At 44.3% G+C, this 17,109-nt stretch overlaps 1 protein-coding gene across 9 annotated transcripts in view; it reads left to right on the forward strand.

Moving 5' to 3' along the window:
• Dusp22 (dual specificity phosphatase 22) overlaps positions 1-13,991 on the forward strand; it is a 50,599-nt gene extending 36,608 nt beyond the window's left edge. For 4 of the 9 annotated variants that reach the window (XR_005880833.1, XR_005880834.1, XR_005880836.1 and 1 more), the window contains 4 exons: positions 7,737-7,811; positions 10,396-10,567; positions 11,501-11,926; positions 13,457-13,991. Coding sequence is in view for 2 of the 9 variants with exons in the window: in XM_040755773.1 (XP_040611707.1) it covers positions 7,737-7,811; positions 10,396-10,567; positions 11,501-11,573; positions 13,457-13,503 (367 nt within the window). In the remaining 7 variants the exon portion in view is untranslated. Of the gene's footprint in view, positions 1-7,736; positions 7,812-10,395; positions 10,568-11,500; positions 11,927-13,456 lie in introns of those variants that run through there. The other 5 variants (XM_040755773.1, XM_005066424.4, XR_005880835.1 and 2 more) reach the window with 4 other exon arrangements.
• The last annotated feature ends 3,118 nt before the right edge of the window (positions 13,992-17,109 follow it).

Below are 17,109 nucleotides of genomic sequence, written 5' to 3' on the forward strand. Positions count from 1 at the left end.
TTGTCTTAATGAGAGATATGCTAGAGTGGGTGTTAAGCACACGCTGTGCATGTGTGTCAAGTGGCCAATACTGGGGCTTACTACATGAAGGTTTGGAAACCCATTTGCATTTCTTTTCTCTAAAGCCAATCATTTTAACCTTCTCACTTAATAATCTGCCCAGCTCCTTGGAGATTTAGAGTATTGAGATGATTAGGAAATTGAGTATTTTGTTAATTCTTTAGTATTTGTTAAATAAGGTTGTAGTCTCTGTATTCAAGTAAGAAATGCTAATACATTTTCAAAGTAGATGCTTAGATATATATTCACTTGTATTTTCTTATTCTGTTTTTACTGCACATTAAGTTGGTGTTTGTAGCCAGACAGCACTAAGTTGATAATTCTTTCACTTTCTGTGAAGTCTGAGGAGTTGGGTCATAGGCTCTGGAGCCTATAGCATTCCATGGTTACAGCAGTCTCTGTGGTGTTTCGTGGCTTCAGCGCCAAGTGGTGTCTGTGTGGAGAGGTGAGCATGAGCACTACACAGAGCTCTGGAAGGCCATCAGGGAATAGCCCCCTCTTAGTTCGCCACCCAGTCATTTTGTCTATGTTGTCTGTCGATAGCTGATGGCGTTTCTATTCCCGTTTTTCTTTTATTTGCCTTGTTTTCTACTTCTGTTGTTAATGAGCTGTTTTTCAGGGTCAGAGGTGGGTGAGCCCTTGCACCACTGTAGCTGTGCTTCCCAGTGGTTCCAGAGGTCTTTGCATCCCTCATGATGCTCTCCTACTTGTGGGATAAATGAAGAACTCTGTTAATGGTGTAATCAGTGTTTGCTCCAACATCCATCATTCTGCTCAAGCGAGAGTTCTCTGATCTCACACTTCCCTTGTTACTCTTGAGTTAAACTATTCTTTTGTGAAATGATGCCACCAAGTTAAAGGGTAAAGAGATATTTTTTGTTTTCCTGTGTGTTCTTAAACTATCTTTTTAAATGAATGTATCTAGGAAAATGAGAAGTATGGTATACACATGGTGACAGTTTCTGGGCCATAAAGTTTTGTAGTAACTGTTACAAATGTGAGTTGTCTGGGGGGTTGCCTTCAGAGATCTAGCTGAAAGATGGGCAGGGGAGCCTGGAGTATTCGGACCAATTGGCCCCAGGAAGAATATCTCATCATAAGGTGCTTAACCCCTTTGCTTTAAAGGGGAGGGGGACATAAGGTGCTTGCCTTTGTGGGGATTTTCTCTACACACACTTGGATTCAGTTGGAGATGAGAGACATCATATGTCAGCACAACCCCATTTGATACCACTGGCATTGAAGAAGACCCACCACCATTCCAGGTGGCCAGGTCACTGGGCTCCAACTCAAGTAAGCAAAGTGCTGAACCTAACGACTCTTACTGCATCACACTAGGGATCATGGCATCTAAGATCATGGGTCTTAGAGCAGCAAGAATCTTCCCATGAGAATGTCATGTGGTGTGTCTTATAAGCTTCGTCTGCCATCTTTTATTGAATTCTCAGAAGCTCAGCAAAGCCCATCTGGTCACTCTTAGCCTCTGAAATGGAGAGGGAGCGGTCAGTGGGAAGTAAGAGGACAATTTGCAGCTGCTGGGCTCCCTGCTTAACCCACATGAAAACCATGTCTTCACCAGAGCTCCCCACCACCCCTGAGGTGTTCTCTTAGGCCTGTTGGCACTGTTGGGCGAGTATAATACACCCGTAGGCATGTTTCCTTCTGCAGACAGGCCCATGGCACGTCTTTGTATGGAAGTGAAGGTTAACTGCCAGCCTAATGAAGAGCACAAAGAGGGAACTGGTGTTCATGTAAGCAGCGTGTGGTGGGATGCTGCTGCAGATTTTTGCTTCTGCTTCAAACTGCAGTTGAAAATAAAAGAACCCAGACGCTGGGTATTTCCCACTGTGGAGGAGGGAGTTTAATGACCAGAGCTTGGATTTATGTCATGTTTCCCTGGAAATAACCCCCCCACACATACACCTCTCTCTTCATCACCCAGTTTTAAACTAGAGAAGCACTGGGTCAGCCCACCTCCTGGTCTTTCTTGTAAAAGGCATTTCTAGGAATGTCTGTCTGGCTTGGCCTTGTGCCTGATTTTGTGACTGAGTCAAGTCTAACAGAGGAGTTGTACATCATCTCCCTGGGCATCACTGTGCTCCTAGACTGAGACAGTTGGTGTCCCCATTACAGATATCTGCCCTAGGGCTCCATTGTCCTTACCCCCAGCACAGTGGTAGCCATTAACAGCATCCCATGTGACATCCTTGGTTTAGCACCTGTCACATGCAGACATGCAGACCAGAGGAGGGTATGTCTATTCAGGGGCAATAGATGGGACTTTTCCCCAGGCCTTGCAAGGCTCCTTTACACATTACTGTGGACTTGGTCCAGGTTGGGTATTGCTCAGCCCAAATGTGGTAAGGCTGACTCTTGAATTAGGAAGCCTAATTCTGTAATGCATGAGTTTGTGATGTGCCAGGTGTGAGAAACAAATCTAAGAAGTTGCTCCCAGAGAGGCCTCGGTGAGGAATTGGCCTTCCTGCTTAACAAGCTCTTAATGAGCCTGTAGAGCAAGCGCTTCCTGAAGCTTCCGAGTCCTCTGTGCACTCAGAGAAGCTCTGCTGGCTTTGTACCACTGTGCTCACTGAAGAATGATGAGGCAGTCTGTGGCTTCTTCCTGCATCTGTGTGGCACTCACTCATTGCTTTCTGGTCTTGCTTTTGTGGTGCTGGTACTCTTTTCCTTCTCCCTGCTGATAGACCAGTGTTCCCCAACCAGAAAGGAAACCACCAAAAACTAGGACCTGGAGCTGGGAGATGGACTCCTGCATACTCTTGACAACCACAGTGTGAACAGCTTGCTGAAGAAAGGAATGTGCCATCTGGCCATCCCCTGATGTTCAGCTGTTCTGAAGGGACTTTGAGCCTGCATAGTGTGTCATGTCTGAGGTCTGGAGTCCAGCCCCTGTCTACTGCAAGGAGGATGGACATGTCTGTATAAGCCTTGAGGCAGATTGCAGTCTAGTAGCTTGTGTCTGTGCCTTGGTTAGCATTTTATTGCTGCAATAAAACACCTTGACCAAAAGCAACTTAGAAAGGAAAGGGTTTATGTCATCTTACAACTTGTATATCATTATAGGAAGTCAGGGCAGGAACCAATGCGGAGGTCATGGAGGAACAGCTTACTGGCTTGCTCCTCCTGGCTTGCTCAGCCTGCTTTTGTATAGCACACAGGAACACCTGCCCAGGGGTGGCACTGCCCACAATGAGTTGTGTCTTCCCACATCAATCATTAGTTAAGAAAATGCACTACAGGTTTTCCTGCAGGCCTATCAGGTGAGGACATTTTCTCAATTTGGGTTCCCTTTTCCAAAAATAACTCTAGCTGTGTCAAGTTGACATAAAACTAGCCATCACAGGACACTTCTTGTCTAGATGAAGTGACTTGGGCTTTTTAAATTCCTGAGTTAGTTTCTGATATGAGAGAGCGTATTTGGCTGTAAGTAGACTGTCTCTGATGGTGTCTCAGTGAGATATAATGTAGAGAAGCCTGAGTGTGGGACTCCCAGGGCTGCCAGCAAAACTCTGGTATCCTGTGAGAACCTGGCTTCCCATTCTGCACTTTACCCTGGAGTTCTGTGCTTCTATTACAGCTCTTAAGATGACTTTTGTAGCTTTCCGGTTAGAGGCTAGACATTGTACATTTCTTTACTCTGAGAGACAGTTACAGAAATTCTCTCCCATAGCCTTTTCTTTCTTTTTCTGTGGCCACAGCTGGCAGAAGCAGAAGATTCTCAGAACGTTAGCACTTTGCTGCCCCAGACTGAATCAGTGTACCTAGCCTGCTTTGTTGTGGCATCAGAGCTGTGTCCGGGATGTCCTGGTCAACTCCAGGTACCTAGTCTGGCTTGTATCTTGGGAGGCTCTGCTCTCCTGCTTCATCCCTCCAACACATGCACCGTGCCTGAAGACATCCTCTCTACCAGCTGTTAGATTGCTCCTGCACCTACCCTTCTCACCTGATCATTCACTGGACTTCTGAGTACTAGTGTTGCTGGGTATACAGTTTTAGCATGGATATATTTGTGCCTGCTTTTGACCATTTGGGAACAATGTTGCAGTTCTCTGAGTCCTGTGTCTATATCTAGGAGTCTTTTCCCTAGGAAATTATCAGAACCTGGTCTGCTGTGCTATTATGTGCTGTGCTATGCCATGCCATGCCATGCTAGAGACTTCTATAGCAGTTTAGTGTCTTTAGGTTGGTATACTTGGAATTTCCACTTGCAGTGAATCTTGTAATTGTTGATAAGCATGGTGTGTGTGTCGTATGTATATTCATCTCAATAAAATTTTTTCTACCGGTTTTAGTTATAGCTTCTATTGCTGTAAAGAGACACCATGACCACAGCAACTCTGATAAAGGAAAATATTTAATTGGGGATGGCTTATAGTTTTAAAGATTTAGTCAATTATCATCATGGTATGAAGCATGGGGGCATGCAGGCATACTTGGTGCTGAGAAAGGGCTGAGAGTTCTACATCTTGATCTGCAGACAACAAGAAGTGAACTCTCACAGTGGGCATGGCTTGAGCATATATGAATCCTCAAAGTCTGCCTCCACAGTGACACACTTCCTCCAACAAGGCCATACCTACTCCAACAAGAGTACACCTCTAATAGTGCCATTTCTTATGGACCAAGCATTCAAACACATGAGTCTATAGGAACCATACCTATTCAAACCACCACATTCCAAACCCTGACACCCATATACTTGTAGTGATAACATAATGCAAAATGTATTTAGTCCAACTTCAAAAATCCCCATACTTGTTTAAGGTCCAAAGTTCAAAGTCTCTTCTGAGACACATGCAGTGTGTTAAATGTAATCCCCTGTAAAATCAAAATTAAAAAAACAGATCACATATAATGACACGGGATATACATTACAGCTACAAAGTGGAGGAAAGGGAGAATAGTGCAGAAATACTGGACCAAAGCAAGACATAAAGCCAGCTGGACATACTCCAAACTCTGCATCCCTATGTTTGATGTCAAAGAGCTCTTCAGAGCTCCAATTCCTTTCAGCTTTGTTGACTGCAATACACTCCTTTATCTTGGGGTGATTCCACTCCCTATTAGCAGCAGTATCCCATGACTCTGGCATCTCCAACACTTTTGGGTTTCTAAAGCAATCCAGGCTTCAACTTCACAGCTTCACACAGTGGCCTCTCTGGGCCTCCATCTGGAGACAACTCCTGCCACATACCTGACCTCAGTGGCTTACCTTAGTTTTGGAGGGAGATTCCATAACCCCCCCCTTTTTCTGTTCTTGACTCTAAAGCCAGAACCACATAGCCAAAGCTGCCAAGTGCTGCCTCTTCCTGGGGCTGTAACATGGTCTCTTTGTTCAGTTACATCTTCACTACCTTTCTCTTTTTGTTGGTTTCCTTTACTGTCTAAGCTTGGCTGTTTTGGAACTTGTTCTGTAGACCAGGCTGGCCTTAAACCCATGGGTCTTTATGCCCCCTTCTCCTGAGTACTGTAGTTAAAGACGCATCACTATACCTGAACCTAAGCTGTTCTTTAATTCCTTTTTACAAGTTGGAAGCTTAGCTGGGTGGGATCTTGTCCTGAGATCATCACCCCTTGTTTCATTTAACATCAGGCATTTCTTTAATCTATCTCCTTGTACACAGGGTTTAACTCCATTGCACTTCCTGATGCCCCCTTTTTCATCAATTGTATGTTTTATATTTTTTCCTTGCTCAGCTTGCTCCCTTTCATTATAGATCTTCCTAAGAGTGAATCCTAATAGCTGTACCAGGGAGGCAATACTAAGTTATTTTGAGATTTCCTCTGCCAATGGAATTCAAAACTTTTCATTTAGCCTCAAACAGAGTTTTCAGACAAGGGCAAAAAGTAGCCACATTCTTAGCCAAAATATCACAAGAACAAGTCTCTTGACCACATACTAAAATTCTAATCCTCTGAAACCTCTTGAACCTGGCCGCCACAAGTTCAAGTAGCCATCAGCCCCACTGTTTTCACATGTCACTTCTAATGTGGCCATTAAGCTTAACACATTCAACTGTTCTTCTAATCCAAACTCCCAAAGTCCACATTCCTCCAAACAAAAACACGGCCTGTCTTAGTTTGGGTTTCTATTGCTGTGAAGAGACACCATGACCACAACAACTCTTATAAAGGAAAACATTTAATTGGGGCTGGCTTCCAGTTTCTGAGGTTTAGTACATTATCATCATTGTGAGAAGCGTTGCAGTGTGCAGGCAGACTTAGTGCTGGAGAAGGAGGTAAGAGTTCTACATCTTGATCAGTAGGCAACAGGAAGTAGTCTCTCACACTGAGTGTGGCTTGAGCATATAAGAGCCCTCAAAGTTCAATTCTGCAGTGACACATTTCCTCCAACAAGGGCACACCTAATAGTGCCATTTCCTATGAGTAAAGCATTCAACACATGAGTCTATGGGAGCCATTTCTGCTCAAACCACTATACTCCCTCTTGCCAGCATAACCCCACTGAGTTCTTCTGTAGCAGTAACTGGATTTCATTTGCCATGCCATTCTTCAGGGAGAATTATTCCTTACCAGTTGTCTCTCAGCCTGTCATAATTCCTGGTAAATGCCCAGTACTCAGTATTTATAGAGCATTGGCAGCTTTGGGTGTTTCAGTGCTTTAGAAACTAGCTGAAGATACAGTACACCTCGTAAAGGTTCTGGGCCTACCCTAGAAACCTTTACTTGACCTATGCTCCAGTATAGATCTCTGGCTATATGATGCAAGGCACTCACACTGCCAGGGAACTTTACCACGGATCTCCTGAATAGTTGTGTGCTGAACAAGTGCCCAGAAAAGAAGTGACCCAAAAGGATAAGGGTCAGAAGAAAGAACTATGATAGTCAGAATCAGAGTTTGCAAAGCTTACTGATACTCTATGATGTCTCCTCTGTGAGCCATCATCCTTGCTCTCTAAGTCATACTTCTAAGGCCACAGAGAGTGGCAGAATGGGTTGAAACTAAACTCTGCTTTCCCCACAGCTCCAGTGATGAGAACAACCAGGGAGGTCTCTAGGGAGATCATTACAGCCAGCATCCCCAAGCTCTCCAGGGTATCAGAGATAAGCCAGCTTCTAGGACTTTGGAATTCCACATGAAAGAGATACCTTCCTCATCATAGCTCTGAGGCTGGACAGTGTTCACAGCCAGTATGAGGGGCAGAATGAATATCAGAGGTTAAGCAAGAACTCCATGTGTCAGTCAGCAGCAACCATGTGATTCGGGGATGGCTTGAAAATTCTGATGATTGGAAGCCTTCTAAGCCTCAGTATGCCTGTGACCAACTAAGGCTGAAGCAACTCTGGACCCCCAGTATGATCTGGCTCCAGATGGGGCAGACTAAGACAGTGACTCTCAATCTGTGGGTCATAACAACTTTGGTGTCAAAAGACCGTTACAAGGGTCACCTAAGACCACCAGAAAAACAGATATTTACATTACAGTTCATAACAGTAGAAAAATTATAATTATAAAGTAACAATGAAAATAATTTTATGGCTGGGGGTCACCACAACATGAGGAACTCTATTCAAAAGAGTCTGCATTAGGAAGGTTGAGAGCCAATGCTGTAAGACATCTTAGGAAATCCCAGAAGATGTTTCTTTTCATCAGAGGTTAAATAGTAAGTGTCACTTTTCACTTTTTTTCTGCATAGGACAAGACATTTTAAAGAAAGTATTAAGTTCATTCACGAGTGCCGACTCCAGGGTGAGGGCTGTCTTGTGCACTGGTAGGTATGACTCTTTATTGATAATGTTGTCATAAGTTTGACTTCTAATTGGTGTCTTTTATCTTAGCTGTTTATCTAATGCTGTAATAAATCACCATGACCTTATAAAATAAAGCATTTAACTGGGGGCTCATGATTCCAGAAAGTTAAGAGTTCATAACCATCACGGTGAGGAGCATGGCAGCAGGCAGGCAGGTATGCTGCTGGATCAGTAGATGGAAACTTAGGTCTTGATCCACAAGCATGAGGCTGAGAACTAACTGGAATGCCCTGACCTTTTGAAACTTCAGTGCCCAGACAAAGTCACTGTCCTCCCTAGTAACACTTCCAACAAGGCCATACTTCCTAATCCTTCTCAAACTGTTCCACCAACAGGGGACCAAGAATTTAAGTATATGAGTCAACGAGGGCCTTTCTCATTCAAACTAGCACACTCTCTCTATGTGCTTAGTCAGTTCATGTCCTAACAACACTCGGTACATTCTGAATCTCACATGCATCCTGTTCTGCTGCTCTGCTCTGCAGTAGTCCTCGTTTCCTCTTGCTGAAAGAAAACTGGTTTTGCTTTTGTTTTTGTCAGTCACTGTTAGGATTTCTAGAGGTTGTTGTCAAGGTTAGTAGGCATAAAACACTGTCATTCCTAGCTTGACACTTTATTAGAACAGCATCGTATATGTCAGCTGGTCCTGTTGGGCTCACATCGGACCCCATTGTGGCCATTCCGAAGTCCTGCTGACTCTAGTGGCAACTGGCTGCACAGAGATACATTTCTGTAACAACAAAATAATTCCTTTCCACCTTCATGTTGGGGCTTCTGTTGTATGTGTTTGCCTCTAGTACTTTGTAGTGATCCAGGCAGATTTAGGATTAAATATTTTATTGACAGGCACCCACCTTTAGTCTGCTGTGCTTTGTATCATGAATGGAAAGACAACGTTCCATATCCATTGGTTCCAAATCTATAATTTCAACCACAAATCAAAAATATCCAGGAAAAGTGTGTCTATACCAAACATGTACACGTTTTTCTTGTCCTTATTTCCTAAACAATATAGGATAACAGCATCAGCTGTTGAGCTGGCACTTGCATTGTCGTGTGCTGCAGTATCATCTAGAGATCCATGAAAATGTTTGGGAGAGTACACACAGATGGCACTGAGTGTTGTGCCCTTTATGAGACCTTGAACACCGTGGATTCTGGTCTCCACAGCGAGTCCTGAGACTAGTGATTCATGGTCAGAAAGATCACCTGTACTTGTACATAAAACACACACTGACAAGAAAGACAACCCAGCATACTTAGTAAATGTAGTGTTTTACAGTGCTCTGATTTTCACCTACTGAGTTCTAAGTGAGTATTACCATTGGTAATAATAATAATAGCTTGCAACATTCTGAAGCCATGGCTCTGTCATATTTAAAATAGAGATCATGTGTCCCCTCTGTCTTGAGTGATGTATGGTATCAGTTAACTGAAAGTATAAGTCTTGTGACTTAGTGAAAGCAGAAGCACCTCTCTCCACCCCCCTGCAGCACAAACAATGCGAAGTGGTAACTCCTGGTACCTATGTTGGTGGTAGTCCTGCCACCATAGAGTAGACAGAGAAGCCACATCCAAAAGCTCTGAGTCAGTAGTCCACGAAAGCAGAAAAGGACATGAGATGGCTCAATAACTTTAAGAATGGTGTTTTGCAGATTTATGTTTATACATTACATAATGTGCAGTTTTTTGCTATACTGTTTTTAAAAGCAGCTAGTATAATCAATACAAGTGATTATTGTTTCAACCTTCCATTACATTTGGATTAAAGTGTCTTGAGAGAGCAATTGGAAGCAGTTGAAAGAGATTCTAAAACCCCAATCCTCGGCTCTCTCCAGGCTTCTAGTGAATTCATATCAAAAATGTAGCCTAAGAGGATGTATTTGTTTAAAATTCCCTTGCAGTTCCTAATAAAAAGCTCTGGGGATAAGCAAGTGCTCAAGAGGGGGTTTACTATTGTTGTCATTAAAATATTCTAGGACTGTATTCTAAGAATTTTTATTTAATGTATTTGTGTATGTCTGAAATATTTCAGAAAACAAGAAACTCTCTAAGCTTTTTTAAATATTTAGTCATTGATAGAGCACTCTGCACAAGCACAGCCTTCTGTGTCTTAACTTGCATATGCATTTCAAGTTAACCCCTTGATGGTATGAACCAACCAACAAACCAACCACTGATGCTTGCTATGAAGCCTTCAGGATTTGAGTGGAATTGTTGCATAGGGTTGGAAGCCATAAGCACCTCACTATGCTGCAATTACATTATTGCCCAAGAAAACAGAGACTATCCAGGCTGTTATCCTATAGAAAAACTATAGAAAAGGAGGCTGAAATGCATTTAGGATGGTTAAACTCCCGCAGAGCTGGGGTAGAGCAAAGTTCTTGGTATATTCCTGAGTAATTCTCTGGTAAGCCCTTGCCTGCTTTCATGAAAGCCTCAAGGTAGACAGACTTTCTAAAATGAGGTCCTTTGGATGGGTGGAGTGGTGGATCTACAGTTCTCAAACTGTTCTTGCAACATGTAGTTGTCTTGGTTCTGCAGCCTGGCTGGGGTCTCCAGGAGTGTGACACTAGTGATTGCATACATCATGACTGTCACCGACTTTGGTTGGGAAGATGCCTTGCACACTGTTCGAGCAGGGAGGTCTTGTGCCAACCCCAACCTGGGCTTCCAAAGACAGTTGCAGGAGTTTGAGAAATATGAAGTGCACCAGGTGAGTAGTTCTTGGGGAATTTTTCAGATGTAGACAGCCACTCTGGGCCATGCCTTGCACTTTGAGAATTGTGTCACTTGGAACTGAAAGGTCTGCAGAAATTATGGGATCCAATGTCTTCCACTGCATCCCTGAGGGAGTCCTCCCGAATCTCTGGGAGAGTCTTCCTGCATCTCTGAGAGTCTTCCCTCATCCCTGGGGGAGTCTTTCCGCATCCCTGGGAGTCTTCCTGCATCCCTGGGGGAAGACTTCCCTCATCCCTGAGAGAGTCTTCCCGCATCTCTGAAGGAGTCTTCCCACATGTGGCTGTGTCTGGTTCTCCATGGCTGCTTGTTTCTCTCCCTCTGGGTGTGGTTACCATTTCCTGGTTTGGCCTACTTTCTTCTTATTTTTCTTTTTCATATCTCAGTCTTTAAGCTGTTAAAATCAACCAGGTGAGAGTGGAAGCGGTTATTTCCCATACTAATTATGGCAACTCAAGTATCAGGTTCTTGGCTGGGGTCACCTTTCTACGAGGTCATTCTGAAGTGCAAACCATAACTCTTCCTATTTTCTCTCTGCATTCTTTTCTTCATTCCTGGCTGTCACAGGCAGATGGCATAAGAACACATTTTTTCTTGCATCCATTTTAGACTCCTTAACTGCAGACAGTAACTGCTCCAAGTTTGCTAAGTAGATGGATAGTTCAGCAGATTTTCAAGTCTTGAGCCCAGATTGTTGAAGGAACAGCTCGTTTTTTTGCTTGCCATTGGCTGTCAACCACAACGCTGTGATTGCCTGATGCCCTTTTATTTTCATTCCCATGCTTATTTGTGGAAACTTCACCATTTCTTAAGTGAAAGTCACTCTGTGTGTGTGTGTCTGTCTGTCTGTCTGTCTGTCTGTCTGTCTGTCTGTCTGTGTGACATTTGGGATTTGTTTCCACTTTTCCAGTATCGACAGTGGCTGAAAGAAGAATATGGAGAGAACCCTTTGCGGGATGCAGAAGAAGCCAAAAGTATTCTGGGTAAATATAAAGAGCAAGGGCGCATGGAGCCCCGGCCTAGCACCAGGCGGTGGAGCAGCTTTTCAACCCTGTCTCCTCTGACCTACAATAACTACACGACAGAGACCTAACAGAGAGATCTGATGTTTCCTTCCTGCTCCGGGTCTTCTGGGTTGCCTACAGGCTGGTGTGCCTGGTGTGCTGGTTACTGCCTCTAAGGACTACAAAAGGAGGTCACAGTGAGGTGGACCACGCAGGGCTCCTTCCCCAGCAACCCTACCCTGCCCTGCTCAAGGCCTTTTCATGCTACCCATCTTCACCCAATCTTGGCCTCTCCTGAGTCTGCTGTGCCTGCGATGCTGCTGGACTGCTGTGTATGTAATAGTATGGATGTGCATGCATGTGTGTAAGAGTGTGCCTATGTGCCTACAGTTGTATGCATCATGAAAGAATATACATGTAAATGTGTCTTGGCATGTGAGAACTGAGTTTTTGTGGTGCTGAAAGTTATAAATCCCCTGCTGCCAGGATAGGGATGGCCACTTTTTGTTCAACTCCACATTGAAGTCATTTGAAGTTGGCCTCTGAAAAGCTACTCACCAAGAAACAGCTCATACCTGTGAGTAGTGAGAACTCAGGGCATGAGCAGCTGGAAGCAGTGGTGTTCCAGAGCCTGAGATGATGGGGAGGAGGAAGGGACTGAGCCCTTCCGCAGAAGGGTGGAATAATTCCCACAGAAATATGGTGTGTAGGGACGGGAGGGGACTTCTGAGAATTGCCTTGGGCTTGCTAAGTCTATCAGACCATAGCCTCCTTGCTGCCTCAAATCATACTCCACTTACCAGCCGGTCATAGTCCTGAGTTCCACTTGGTGCCTGCTCTGTGCGGGACCAGCATCATTTGAGCTCCATTGTAACAAGGAGAACCTGAGCTACGTAGCCCTGCACCAGAGGTCTGGCTTGCTTCCTGTTTGCTCTTACGTACTCCAGCTCTAGCTGGCCTCCTGCTGCAGGGATCCAGTCTCAGGTTTGCATGTACCTGCAGGAGTTGCAAAGAAATCAGTTATTAGACACCATAGCAGTTTGTGTTTCAAAATGCCTGAGCATTTACTAAGCTTGTTGGTGTAGCCTGTGGACTTGATCTTTGACCTCAGCTACCTCATTAGATTTCTTTCTGTCTCTTTTCCTTAAGGCTAGAGTTTCTTTGGTATCCCTGTCAATTCTGCTTCATAGTTGAAAATGTTAGTCATGTTGCTTTTACTTTTGAAACCAAAGAGAAAGACACTTATGTCATTGAGTTACTAAGCCTTTTCAATTTGGGCTTCCCTGAGGTTTTCAAACCCCAGATTCTGGTCATGAGAACTCCTCAGCTTGAAGTTTGTGGCAGCAGGCCCCCAGGAAGCTATGCACAGTCCAGTCCTTTAGGCCAGCTCACATTTATTAAGCATGCAGAGCCATATGGGTGAAAATATACACTTAATCTCTCCCTAAAAAGATGCTGCAATCCAGTTTCTCTGAATCCCATCTCAAAAGGAGTCAAACAAGAAGTGCAGTCCTCCTGTGTGTTTAGAGCGTGTCAAATTTGAGCTTTTGGGGCCCAGGGAAAGTGAGGTTGCCAACTCTCTGTGTGTGCAGACCCTGTGTGTGTAGTGAGAAATGTGTCTATGAACGCACCATCTCCAACTAAAATAATCTGCTTCTAAAAAGGAGCTAGGAACGCTGGTAGGAGAGCTGCTAGTGCCACGGGGTAGATGTGAGGCCCTGGCACTGCAGAGGGTCGAGCACCGAGCAGTGGGGCAGTGAAGTAAAGCCTAATTATGTGTACACGCGTGTGAACAGCTGCATGTATTTCTGTAGACTCTCAACTGTCTTAGCTTTGTTGCCAGTAACGTTCTTTCTCCGCAGCCGCCCCGGGAATTCTGAAGTACTGGGCCTTTCTCAGAAGACTGTAATGTACCTGACGTTTCTGAAATATTGCAAAGTTCAGGCTGGTGCTGCCAAAAAAAAGTGACGCAGAGTTTATTTTTAAGTGTCCAGTAGTAATTTGTAAACTTGTTTGTTTTTCATTTTAAATTGAATGCATGTATAATCATGTTGGAATACATTCGGAACTATGGAGATTTTGTAGCAAGAAAAAATACCTTTGCCTTAACTCCACTGCTGTGGTGGACCTTCGATCCGACGGATGCCTGTAGAATAATCTCAAGAGCTCCATCACACTACTGTGTTCTGTTTCATAACAGTAACGGCTTCTCATGAACACAACCCAGGATGAAAAGCTGGCACCTGGGGAATATGTAGCGCGAACTCTACCCTCCTGTTAGGTTCTCCAGCTCAAGACATGTCTCTCAGTGTGTGTTTCATCCATGGTTGTTCTCCATGGTAGAATTGCCAAACACTACTCACTTTCATTAATAAAGGGCAAGTCAACCAAGTCTAACATCATGTGCAATGTATTTTTATGTGACATGTGAAGGTCACGTGTGCTTCTCTGTGCAGGATCACAATGCACCTGGTCTTAGCACAAAGACATGTTTCCCTCCAGAAGCAGACAGCGTGTGTTAGGAAGAACATACTGTTGGATGGCTAAAAGAGAAATAAAAATGTCTTGGGATTTCTGGGGCTGGAGATGTAGCTCAGACTAAAGCCCATACCTTCTATCTTTTATCCCTAGCAGCCAAAAAAGAAAACTCCATTTGTAGGTGTAAAGAAGTTCAGACACAGAAGTGAAACTTTCCCTGCAGAATGAAGATTGAGTATTTGGTCTCTCTGGGTTAGTGCATGTACCACAGGGATACACTGTCCAAACAGTCCACAAGCTCATTCCAAATCCATTTTCAGTTCTTAATATGAAAGAACTCAAAACTTTCCTACAGAGCAATTTAAGGCCAGCTACTAAATTTTCCTAGTCTAAATCTGGTGAGGGTTAACTTAAAGGAAAGGCAGGTGATGTCAGGAGCCACACCTGCTGTGACACTGTGGGGACAGTGAGACAGCACAAGCCAGGTCCCATCACAGTCTCAGGAGAACTGTCATGCCTACATCAGTGTAAGAAACCCAGGGGAAAAACAGTTCTTTGGCCGCAACCAAGTCCCCCTGAGCCAATACCACTTGTAGCCTAACATCCCACAATACCACTTGTAGCCTAACGTCCCTTCCTGCTTATCTCACCATGAAACCACGTCAGATGCTAACAATCACCATTCCTACACTTTCTAAACTTAGAAAAGGAGATATTTCACTCCCTGAAGGTGCAGACCAGAAACTTGGCACCTACCTTCATGGTAAGTTCCTGGGTAGCATTCATGTTGCTTTTGTCTGGAAGTTCCCTGCCTTAGGATGGCATTGATGTGGTTAGACTAGAAGCCCGAGCTCTTTGTCTTTACAACATGGAACTGTACACATATGTGGGGACTTTGGCTTGTAAGATTAGGTGGGTCATGGTCCAGTGCAGCTCTCTGGCTGGTTTTCTTCAAACACAGATCTATTACAGCCTGTAACTTAGCATCACTATCCACAGAGGGAAACAGAATTCACCTCATTCCTTCATTGACCTGATGCATCTGTCTTCATCCCAGCGGGACCCCAGGACTGTAAGCTAGGGTAGAGGTGGCCAAACAATGCGGTAGTGTAATCCAAACTTTTCCAGTAATAACATGGAGACTTATTATTAATTATAAAAGTCCAGCTTATAGCTGGCCTTGTTAGTAACCAGCTCTTACAACTTAAACTAACCCATTTTTTGTCAATCTGCTTTTTTTCTCGTGACTTTATTACCTTTACTCTGTTCTGTCTATGCTGCTTCCTCTCCATCTGCCTGGCAGCCCCCTCTTTCTTCTTCCCAGCATCCCGTGTGCCTGAAAATCCTGTCTAGCTATTGGCCATTCAGCTTTTCATTAATCCAATCAGAATGACACATCTTTCCAGTGTACAAAAAGATTATTCCACATTAGGACAGAACCAGTGCAGCTGACCCTGATGCCATGCGGTAGAAAACACTTCTCCTGTTTTAGGGGACAGAAGTGTTAAGGGAGGGCATCTCGAAAATAGTACAGCCTCATTTGAGACCTGACATCTAAGTCATAGAGTCATGTGATGTGAAGGAATGAGAACCTAGGCTGCGACTACACAGGTGAGGAAACCTGAAGGTGTGAGAACTCAGTATTGGGAGCCACAAGCCATCCCCGGTGACTAGAAAGCCCAGAGCACAGGCAGTGGTGAGGACCTGCAGTCCAGGCTGGGAAAAGCCTGGCCTGGCCAGTTCAGTGCTGGTATAGGCTTGACTCCCTTACCTGGAATGCGAGGGACTGGAACTGGTTTGGATTTGGGTTGGTTTACTGATTAGAACAGTTTCATGAGTACCATGAGCTATCCATAAATCTAAGATACATTTGCTTCATGTGTACCTTGAACACATAAACATGACGTATTGACTCAGAAGGTAATTTTTTTTATACTTTGTCAGTACATCTGTGTTTTTACTGTTGCTTTTTGCTTCAGATATCAAGTATGAAATTTTTTTCCATTTGTGGAAAGCATTAGTGCTCAAAATAGATTTGGGAGCATTGTGGGTTCCTCGTGTTTTAGGTTTTCAAGGCAGTCACCTGTAGTGGCGGCCAGTTGTCACTTGCCGCTGCCCCACAACCATCACTTCCCACTGGCCTTTGCTCACCTTCTGTGGCTTAGTCCTGAGCCGAGGACATCACACGAGCTGAGGGCCATCGACTAATTCCCTGGATACTTCAGGAACTCATTGAATAAGACTGAACAAGCAGGTGTGTGGTCCATGTGCATGTGGAGGGCTGGCTAGTGTCACACAAATGAAATGTGAAATAGTATATTCTGAGCCAAATTAGACTATCCATGGCTCAAGGACAGGCTCAGGTTGTCCTGAATGGCATGTTCCACCATGAAGTCAGTTACATTCATGATTTTGTATAGTTACAAAATGAAAGTCAAATTAGTGCATACACCAACCCATTAGCAGTGACACCAGATGTGCAGGTTTCAGTATAATGGGGAGATCACTGCTATAGGTCTCAGATGGTACCCAGTGATATTCCTAGCTTTGAGTTTGATGGAAGCTACTGGGCTGCTAAGTCAATTTAATCCAGATGTTTTACCTGATAGAATGATGTCAGATATAGAGGTGGGTGATAAATGACTACTGTGGGGACCAAAGAACCCAAGATGATGTTGGCTCTGGATCCAGCATTCCATCTCTGCCATCTGTTACTCAGTCTAGAGAATTTCATTTCACACTCAGAGACGCATGCGGAGGCAGCTGTGACCACCATCCAGGTGAGAGGAAGTGTTACCCTGAACTGGGTCATGCCAATGGTGATGAGACCACCCTACACACGAGCAGGTAGACTGGGCTTGAGAGAGACTAGGAGAGACAAGAATTGAAGGACTGTGTGGGGGAAGTGAGGGCTTAGGGACCTGACTGCTCTCTGGGAGCTTGCTGCCAACACTGGTACTTTAGTATTGTGTCTCCTGCACTACATGGTAGTGTGCCTCTGCCGTGTTAAGGTTTGGTGTAGGGGAAATGCTAACGA

Source organism: Mesocricetus auratus, unplaced genomic scaffold, assembly GCF_017639785.1.
Source record: "Mesocricetus auratus isolate SY011 unplaced genomic scaffold, BCM_Maur_2.0 Super-Scaffold_100013, whole genome shotgun sequence".
NCBI classification, from domain to species: domain Eukaryota; kingdom Metazoa; phylum Chordata; class Mammalia; order Rodentia; family Cricetidae; genus Mesocricetus; species Mesocricetus auratus.